Source organism: Rhinopithecus bieti, unplaced genomic scaffold, assembly GCF_001698545.2.
Source record: "Rhinopithecus bieti isolate Rb0 unplaced genomic scaffold, ASM169854v2 scaffold_17939, whole genome shotgun sequence".
Lineage (NCBI taxonomy): Eukaryota > Metazoa > Chordata > Mammalia > Primates > Cercopithecidae > Rhinopithecus > Rhinopithecus bieti.
In genome coordinates, this window is record NW_016809446.1 from 739,778 (window position 1) to 749,842 (window position 10,065).

At 43.2% G+C, this 10,065-nt stretch overlaps 1 protein-coding gene and 1 long non-coding RNA gene across 2 annotated transcripts in view; one reads left to right on the plus strand and one right to left on the minus strand.

Moving 5' to 3' along the window:
- Positions 1-2,044, plus strand: part of LOC108540366 (uncharacterized) — a 46,229-nt gene extending 44,185 nt beyond the window's left edge. Inside the window, exon 3 of the long non-coding RNA XR_001888652.1 lies at positions 1,829-2,044. This is a non-coding gene — a long non-coding RNA (uncharacterized LOC108540366). The remainder of the gene's footprint in view (positions 1-1,828) is intronic.
- Positions 2,045-5,428: 3,384 nt separating this feature from the next.
- Positions 5,429-8,280, minus strand: CRYGA (crystallin gamma A). The gene is made up of 3 exons (XM_017889349.1): positions 8,261-8,280; positions 7,914-8,156; positions 5,429-5,765 (listed from the first exon to the last, which is right to left on the minus strand). Exons 1-3 carry the CDS (start codon positions 8,267-8,269, stop codon positions 5,493-5,495), a joined length of 525 nt encoding a protein of 174 aa, XP_017744838.1. The 5' UTR covers positions 8,270-8,280; the 3' UTR covers positions 5,429-5,492.
- Positions 8,281-10,065: the final 1,785 nt, after the last annotated feature.

Genomic DNA, 10,065 nt, shown 5'->3' on the forward strand with positions numbered 1-10,065 from the left:
GTGCCTGTATGCTTACAGCGCAGTATTGGGGTGGGAGTTACCCGATTTTCCAGGTGTTGTGTGTCTCAGTTCCCCTGGCTAGGAAAACGGATCCCCTTCCCCCTTGCGCTTCCAGGTGAGGCGATGCCTCGCCCTGCTTCAGCTCTCGCTGGTCAGGCTGCAGCAGCTGACCAGCACCGATTGTCCGGCACTCCCTAGTGAGATGACCCCAGTACCTCAGTTGAAAATGCAGAAATCACCGGTCTTCTGTGTCGCTCGCGCTGTGAGTTGGAGACTGGAGCTGTTCCTATTCGGCCATCTTGCTCCGCCCCCTCCTATAGCTGTGTATCCTTTCTATAATAGCGCTTTGGAGGTCTTTGAAGCATTGGAAAAGAAGCAATATATAAAGAATAAGTTAGAAAACAAAGTCCTCATCCTCACCGTTTTATTGAACTTTTATGGTTAAGTACAGAAGCAGTGAAAGGAGACAAAATTCACCCTGAAAACTGTGGGTATATCCGTTTTAAAATTTTGGCAGCCAAGAAGGGCGAACCAGGGAGATTTGTTTTCTTATTTTGCCTCCTAGATTCAGGGTGTCCATGAAAATTTGGGCCTGTGGATGGGAGTTGTTCCCTAGGCCTAGAAAGAACACCTTCCCTTCCCCTAAAGCTTGCCAAATCCCGTCCAATCTTCAAGGCCGTCTAGGGTCCTTTTCCTAGGAAATCGCTTCTCAGATCCAGCCCTTACTCATCTCTCCTTTCTCTGAACATCAGCATCACCTAATTACTGCCCAGCTTCTTTTAAATATTGTCTTCCTCATGCAGTTTCTCCTTTTCCAGGTTTATTCTCTTCAAAAGGGTTTTAAGCTCAAGGATAAGGATCATGCCACACTTCTCTATTCGTGATAATTACTTATTAATTAATTGGACAGATAAATAGAGCCCTGGTGATTCCTATTCTATTCTGGAAAACAATTACTCTCCCATATGAGGTCACCCCATGTCAAGTTCAAAGACACAGAAGCCACAAATGTGGACTTTCTCCTGCTAACTCCTCTATCACATCCACTGCTTCTGATACTCTCCCTTCAGTTCTGTCCAGTCCTTGGTGACCTGGAAAGCCTGAAGGTAAATAAAAATGACACAGAAGCCTGGCCAGCTGGTGTAGACAGACCATGTGGCGACATCCCTGGGAGGTGGAGGCAGCTAGGATGGGTAAGCACACAACCAGGGCTGTCAGAGTAAGGCCTCAGAACTTACCTTGCATGGCTAATGTAGAGGGACAGGAGAGGTGGGCTGACCAAGAGTGTGAAAATGAAAAAGAAAAGGTGATAAGCAGCATTTTTGTGAAGGGAAATAATGAAAGAGATTCCCAGCCACTTCCTTGTATTTTAGAAGATGAATGGGTCCATGGAATGAGACATTGGGTCTTGAATGCAGCAGAACATGCTTTATTGACTGATAACATCTCTTTGTGTTATCAGAATGGGGAATGAAGACAATGCTGGAGCCTTTTATCACAAGGATTTGAACACTGAGTTCAACTCTAAAGTTATACACAAACTTTTTTCTTTTGAAAATAAGTGCAAAACTTTTCTTAAAAAAGAGAGGCCTTATTTAAATCAGAAAAATTCACCTCTTTAAGGCCCTCTAGAATGGTTAATATAAGCTTGTATATCAAAATAGTTGAATGGATCTAACAAAAAACCTTGACTTTTTCCAAAAACAGTCATTCATTCAGAAGCCATTAAAGTTAACTGAGGTCTTTTAGAGGCCTCAGTGGGAAAGTTCATTACCTTTCTCCCCTCCCCACATAAATATTATAGTTTATAATCTGATTTTTCCTATAGCTTTTGCAGACTTCTTTTCCTGGCTCTCTGGTAACCAGCTATATGTCTTCCATATGAAGCCTCCTGAGTTCATCAGTACATCATTGCATCATTGACACGACCCTACTGAACTATGCCACGTCTGCCTTTGCTAAAGTGGGTAGGACTGAACCTGCAGCAAACTTTGGAGAACTCATTTGGCTCACAATGATAAAAATAATAACACTTAATAATAGCCTACTGTATCATGAGTGTCTAGTATGTTCCAGACATCGTACCAGGAATCTTATACAAGCTGCATCATATAGTGAACTCAGCCCAATTAACACCAGGACTACCCCTAATATTTGAGGGATATTATGCCTAGAGCATAAATAGAGCCCCTCCCTACTCCACGAAGTACCCTCCTTTCTTCCCACTCTCTCACATGTCCAAGTTCTATCCGTATGCCCCCTCCTCAAACAGCGGCCTGTGGCTACCAGTGTGCCAGGGAGGATAGGCCTAGTGAAGACTCCCTCTTAAGTCTCGGAAGTGAGCTTGCATCTAAGTGGAGGGAATTTTGAAGATCCAGGTATAAAGAGTGTGGTCTAGAAGGAGAGGTGTGGGGACATCCCATGCCCCCACAGATTCCTGCCCCACTGGGAAGAGTTCAGCTAGAGGAAGCCAGAGGGAAGTTCTCTGGAGCACTCAGTCCAGTCTGGGGGTCGTGGTCCAACAAGTCTAATCACAGTACTGGTCACTAGGGAGAAACGAATCTGAAAGGTACACATAGCTAGTGAGTGAAAGAACTGGGAATAGAACTCAAGTCTGTCTGCCTCAAGGGCTAAGCTAATTGTCTCTTGTATACTGATGGTTTGTTTAGATGTTATCTCTTCAGGTGTGCATATCTTATATCTTCTCTAAATTATACACTTGTCATAGTAGGTCCTTTGTCATGCTTTTTTTTTTTTTTAATTTCCACAAGGTCTGCACACAAATAACCTGTTCAATCCCTATCAATTCTGTGCATCTTGGGCTTTAACAGGAATTCCAATATATTCTAGTGGATTGGCCAATTGATTAATTGGTGGAAGGCTGATTTCTTTTCCTTTTCTTTTTTGTTTTTTGTTTTTTGAGACAGGGTCTCACTCTGTCATTCAGGCTGGAGCATAGTGGCATGACCACAGCTCACTGCAACCTCTACTTCCTGGGCTCAAGCGGTCCTCCCACCTCAGCCTCCTGGGTAGCTGGGACTACAGGTGTGTGCCACCACACTCGACTAATTTTTTGTATTTTTTGTTAGAGACAGGGTTTTACCATGTTCCCCAGGCTGGTCTCAAATTCCTGGGCTCAAGGAATCCGCCAGACTCAGCCTCCCAAAGTGTTAGGATTACAGGCATCAGCCACTGCATCTGGCCCTGAGTTAATTTTTATGTATGGTGTGAGATAGGGGTCCAGTTTCATTTTGCATGTGGATATGCAGTAATCCCAGCACTGTTTATTTAAAAGATTATTTATTCCCCATTGAATGGTCTTAGCACCTTTGTCAAAGATCAGCTGATAAATCTCCACCCAGGGGTATGTAAAATTAAAAAAAAATCAGTTGAACATAGACATATAGGTTTACTTCTAAACTCGCAATTCTAGTCCATTTATCTATATGTCTATCCTTATGCTAGTACCTCACTATCTTGATTACCATTGTTTTGTGGTAAATTTTGAAAGTGGGAAGTGTGAATGTTCCTGCCTTTTGTTCTTTCTCAAGGCCTCCCAAAATGCAGGGATTATAGGCGTGAGCCACTGCACTCAGCCAGAATCTTCAATAATTTAGTCTTGATAAAAATTCTTATTGGAGTCCAACACGAAGATGACCACATTGTGATACTGAATTTGGGAAGACACTGTGGATATAGTAAATTCTTACATTTGCATAATAATTTAAAGATAACAAAATTTGCTCACAATCTTTTCCCATCATTTCATTGTAATCATCCTGAGATTTAGTGAAGCAGGAATTTATTATCACTTACAGTTTTCAGTAAGGTAATTTAGGCACAGAGATGGTAAGAAGTGACTTGCTCAAAGAGATAAGCTAGGAAGTGGGGTAACCAACCATTTGGGTTCACCTGACACTGAGGGGCTTTCTGGGATGGAAGACTTTAAGTGCTAAAATTGGGAGAGTCCCTGGAAAACTGGGCTGGGTTGGTTACTCTTACCAGTAAGTAGCAGAGGTAGGCTGTTTAACACTTTTCCTACCACATTACCTAGTGAAGCAGGCTTGCCCTTCTCGACGTAGAAGGAAGTTCTCTTCAGAACTCCTCTCTTCAGCCGGGCGCGATGGCTCACGCCTGTAATCCCAACACTTTGGGAGGCCGAGGTGGTGGATCACCTGAGGTCAGGAGTTTGAGACCAGCCTGGCCAATATGGTGAAACCCCGTCTGTACTAAAAATACAAAACTCAGCAGGGCGTGGTGGCGCACACCCGTAATCCCAGCTACTCGGGAGGCTGAGGTGGAAGAATTGCTTGAGCCCTGGAGGCGCAGGTTGCAGTGAGCCAAAATCGTGCCACTGAATTCCAGCCTGGGCTACAGAGTGAGACCCTGTCTCAATAAAACAAAACAAAACAAAAAACTCTTCATGCATTTTCTCTCTCTCTCTATTTTGTTTTAAGATGAAGTCTCGCTCTATTGCCCAGGCTGGAGTGCAGTGGCACGATCCCAGCTCACAGCAGGCTCCGCCTCCCAGGTTCAAGCAATTCTCCTGCCTCAGCCTCCCGAGTAGCTGGGATTACAGGCCTTCACAAGCACCATCACGCCAGGCTAATTTTTTGGTATTTTTTACAGAGACGGAGTTTCAGCATATTAGCCAGGCTGGTCTTGAAATCCTGAGCACAAATGAGCCGCCCGCTTCGGCCTCTCAAAGTGCTGGGATTACAGACTTGAGCCACCGTGCCCAGCCCACATTTTCTCTTGACTAAAACCTTCCCTGAGACTTCATCTTCCCTAATCCTTCCAGCAATCCCTTGTGTTTGGCATTCCAGTCACAAGCCACAATGGGTCCTGTATTTTTTCCTTTCTGTGAGTTCTAAAGTATTTTTTGTTATGCTCATCGTTCTTCTTTCCTTCAGATTTGTAGGTCATGAAAGGTAGACATTGTCGCTTCTCTCTCCTTTACATGAGAGGGATGGATATTCTGTTAATACCGTTGCCTGACTAGGAAATAAGTGGACATTCAAAACATCTTTCAGGGTCAAGTAAGTTGCCGGGGGTCGCCATCTATTAGAATTCAGTTATTATTTAAAGACAAGGACTGGGCGTGGTCCTGTATTATGGACTCACGCCTGTAATCCCAGCACTTTGGGAGGCCGAGGCAGGCGAATCACCTGAGGTCGGGAGTTTGAGACCTGCTTGACCAACATGGTGAAACTCCATCTCTACTAAAACTACAAACTTAGCTGGGTGTGATGGCAGGTGCCTGTAATCCCAGACACTCGGGAGGTTGAGGCAGGAAAATCGATTGAACCTTGGAGGTGGAGGTTGCGGTGAGCTGAGATAGCGCCATTGCACTCCGGCCTGGTGACAGAGCGAGACTCCATAACAAAACAAATTATAAAATAAATAAAGATAAGCAAGAGCCACTTAGTGCGGGGAACACAATTTGTATATTTATTTTGTTTCTATGTGGATCATAACAAGGCAGGCACAGCTTAGTACAAATCGATGACCCGTCTCAAAGAGCCGACTTTGGCATCTGCACCCCCCCAGTCGTGGTACCTCCTGTAGTCCCCAGGCCTCAGCAGATACTGCCGCCCCCGGTAGTTGGGCATTTCATAGAGGACCCAGCAGCCCTCCAGTACGTGGAGGGAATAGATCTCATGGAGACGGAAGAGTTCTGGGACACAGGCGCAGTCATCAGTGAGCTCAGACATAAGGCCTCGGTAGTCATCTCTCTCGTACAGCCTTAACTTGTGAGACCTGGTCTGTCATGGCAATAAACAAAAGAAGAAAAATAAACAGCGTGCATCCTTGGGTGTCAATGAAAGTGACACAATCGGTCTGTATCTTCATGAAGTGTGACTTTTATTTTATTTTTGAGATAAAAGTCTTGCTGAGTTGCCCAGGCTGGAGTACAGTGGCAGGATCACTGCTCACTGCAATTTTCACCTCTGGGCTTAAGCGATCCTCTCACCTCAGCCTTCCAAGTAGCTGGGATCACAGGTGTGCACCATGACACCCAGCTAATTTATTTTTAATTTTTTTTTTGTAGAGACGGAGTCTCACTATGTTGCCCAGGGTGGTCTTAAATCCCTGGGCTCAAGTGATCCTCTCACCTTGGCTTCCCAAAATGTTGGGATTATGGGTGTGAGCCACTGCACCTGGTTGAAACATGGTTTTTAAACCAGTTGATAAAGTGTTTCTCCCCTGAACCCACTTTTAATGTTGTTGTTCTAACAAATTAGGAAAAATATTAAAATAAATCTGACCTGATCAGTGAACTGGAGATGTTGTGGAAGAAACAAACATTACAATACAGGGAATAAAAGTGTATTCTTTGTAAGCAACCATCAATACAATTGTAGTCAGTGAGTCTGTAGTGAGGATTTCAACTCTCATACCCATTTTTATTCCATATAATTCTTATCAAGCTTGTTTTAAGTCACTTTTGCACTTACAATTTACAGTGATTTACATTTACACTGAGTCCACATGTCTTTTCAAGTGACATTTTGCCGGGTCATTTGTGCCATTTGAGTTTCTTGTCCCCCAAAAATGCCTATTTTATTTATATCTCTTTGTGCATCTGCATATTTTTTTAGCCTAAATTTGTTTTTTTTTTTTTTTTTTTTTTTTTGAGATGAAGTCTCACTCTGTCACCCAGGCTGGAGTGCAGTGGCATGATCTCCGCTCACTGCAACCTCAGACTCCTGGGTTCAAGCAATTCTCCTGTCTTAGCCACCTGCTTAGCTAGGACTACAGGCATGCACCACCATGCCTGGCTAATGTTTTGTATTTTGGTAGAGACAGGGTTTCACCATGTTGGCCAGGCTGGTCTTGAACTCCTGACATCAAGTGATCCGCCCAGCTCAGCCTCCCAAAGTGCTAGGATTACGGGCGTGAGCCACTAAGTCTGGCCATGATTTCAATTCTTGAATCTCCTTGTCATACCACATAACTTGGTGCCATCAGAAAGTGTAAATACATGCTGCATGTGATTAAAAAAGATTAAGCAGCATTTTGGTGAGGACCATGTTCTATGAAATCCTAATCAATTGTGTGTCTCTGGTATTTGTAAGAAACTAGTTGATAATGACTCCTGGAAATTATAAATCCATACAAGTTGAAACGTATTTTCCTAGGTTCTAGTAAGTCCCAGAATGTAGTGAAAAAAATTTCCAATGCAGTCAGAATACATTATACCTATGTTGTTATCCCATAGTCTGTTAACTTTTTATCATTAAAAAGTAATTATCATGGCCGGGCACAGTTGCTCATGCCTGTAATCCTAGCACTTTGGGAGGCCAGGGTGGGCGGATCACCTGAGGTCAGGAGTTTAAGACCAGCCTGACCAACATGGAGAAACCCCGTCTCTACTAAAAATACAAAATTAGCCAGGCATGGTGGCGCATGCCTGTAATTCCAGCTACAAGGGAGGCTGAGGCAGGAGAATGGCTTGAACCTGGGAAGCAGAGGTTGTGGTGAGCTGAGATTGTGCCATTGTACTCCAGCCTAGGCAACAAGTGTGAAAGTGAAACTCTGTCTCAAAAAAAAAAATTATCTAGATAAACTAGATAGACTTTTCTTTTATTTCTTTCTTTCTTTCTTTTTTTTTTTTTTGTTACTGAATAAGGTGACTTTTATGTAGAAATTAGGGATCATCTAGATGCCACCAAGTTTAATTTAAAGGCTATGTTGTGATTTCCCATGCCCTAAAACAATTATTGATGTCCTTAAGTAGGAAAAATAGAGATTATTATTTTCTTTTGTTTTGTTTTGTTTTTTAAGGTTTGAGGGTCAGGCCTTGTTGTGAACACTCATGCTGAGTTGGAACAAACTGACTTTTATAAACAGGAATTGATGGCCATGGATCACTGATGCTTTCACATCAGTCAGGTTGAAGCAAGACTCACATGAGGAATTATACGGCAGGATTGGACCGAGTCGCTGAGGCCCATCCAGTGCTGATAGTCGGGGTACTTGCCTCGGCGCAGGAAGTACTGGTGGCCCTGGTAGTTGGGGCGCTCATAGAGCATCCAACAGCCGCTGTCTACTCGGATGGAGTTGCAGCGGCTGAAGTAGACCCTCAGGTTGGGGCAGTCACTGATGCAATTGTAGCAACGACCCTGAAAGTCTCGGTCCTCGAAGAAGGTGATCTGAGGTAGAAATAAGGTGACAGTAGACAGTCAGCTGGAAGGAACATCCCCACACACCCCAGACCCCCAATAGACATGGCAAAGCATCTCCTCCACAGGCTCACCTTCCCCATGGTTGTTGACAGAGGGTGATGAGCATGTAGTATGATGGGGACAAAGGGGCAACTGGTATATATAGCAGGAAAGCTGCTGTGTTGGCAAAAACAACACAAAAGGGACCTGGGGGTGGTGCATAGGGGGATTTCTGTATTCTCTCTCTCTCTCTTTTTTTTTTTATCTGAGATCATGGGGCAGGGGACTCTCTCTCTCTCTCTTTCTGGCATTTTCGAGTTGTCCTCACTAGCTCCAGTGAAAGGTATTAAAGTCAGCAGAGCCATTATGACCTTGGAGACAAAGGGCGCACTTCTCATCCTATGCAGCTCACTAGAAATACATTACATGCCCAGCATTCTGCAGTGTTTGCCTATGGAAACTGCTGAGATGGAGGTTGGTGGTTCCATCTGAGGTCACTTATAGGAAGCATATGCGGTCCAGAAGGACATGAATTGTGAAGAGGCAACAACAAAATCCCAAACAGAAAATCCTCTAATTGAAAGACAGTTATATTTCTTAAATGACTTCATCAGTATGATACAGTCTTGATAAAAATATTTTGCATATATTTATGTAGGGAAAACATAAGATTAGAAGTGTGTACTATACCAACATATCAATCATGGTAATCAATGAATGGCAAGATTATAGATCTTAGCTTTATTTTTTTTATTTTGTTTTTTGCTGCTGTTTTCTTAATTTTCTATTACATCTGCCATCTTCAGCCAGACAGGAAAAAAATTCTATTATAAAGATAACAATTTCATGAGATGAAAAAATAATAAAATCAATCTTTAAATGTATGACTTTGAGGTGCTGGTGAAAAGCAGTAAATACTGGAAGCAGGTATATTTTGCTTGGAGATTAAACACTTCTTGAGCTAAAAATAAAAAGATAACCTGAGAGTCTGTGAGAGGCTCAAAGAGCAGAAGAATACGCAGGATCCTTCCACTCCCCTCCCGCTGCCACCCTCCTTCTAGCATTGCTTTTGTTTTTTAAAATTAGCATGATGATTGCCTGTGTTTTTCCTTTCAATAGTATCACTGTTTCATTGAACCCAAATGACTGCCTGAGAGCCTTCTCCATTGCTCCCAACGTATTGATTTAGAAGCACTCCTCAGATATGCAAGGGTGGAGGAAGACTCCAAACCCCAGACTGTCTTTTGTCATTCCACATGTATGTAGGAAGATGAAATCAAACGCCTTTGTGCTTTAGACCCATGGAGGGATTCTAAAAGAGTATTTGACCACAGCTAGCAACACATTCACAATGTCATTTGTGAAAATCCTCAGGCAGCATGTAAGGCAAATACGCAGGTGGTAAAAGGAGAGACAACAATAGCTACCGAGAAAAAAATAACTAGCAGAGCTAGGCAAAAGAAAACTGGGCGAAGTCCTATGAAGCTAGTCACCTAGCAGTGCATGCAGGGACCACAGGTTGCTGATTCCCTCCTTTGCCTCCCTTCTAATTAGCTGCAGGCCTACTGGTAAATCTTACTTACAACCATAATCAAACCCAGTGTGGAAAATGTTGCATTGGTCTCCCAGCCCTGCATGAGAATACACCACCATTTTCAGAAAAAGTCTACAACCCCCATCTGTGTTTTTGCACATGCTGATGAAAACTGTTCTGTAGACAGATGGCACACCAGAACCTTAAGAAATGTATCATGCATACTGACATTCATGTGATCAAGTTGTTATTACATACATTGACAGGCTAAGCCATGTGCCTAATCAGCATTTTGGAAAGGTACTAAAAGACCAGAGCATCTTCCCTCCTAGTAGTCTTTATAGTCTACTGAGAGAAAGCCTG

Bases quoted from the DNA above. Each gene is read 5' to 3' on its own strand.
- CRYGA (XM_017889349.1), bottom strand. The intron at 5,766-7,913 runs GTGAGTCTTGCT...TTGCCATGACAG, and splicing joins CCTGCCGTATAATTCCTCAT to ACCAGGTCTCACAAGTTAAG.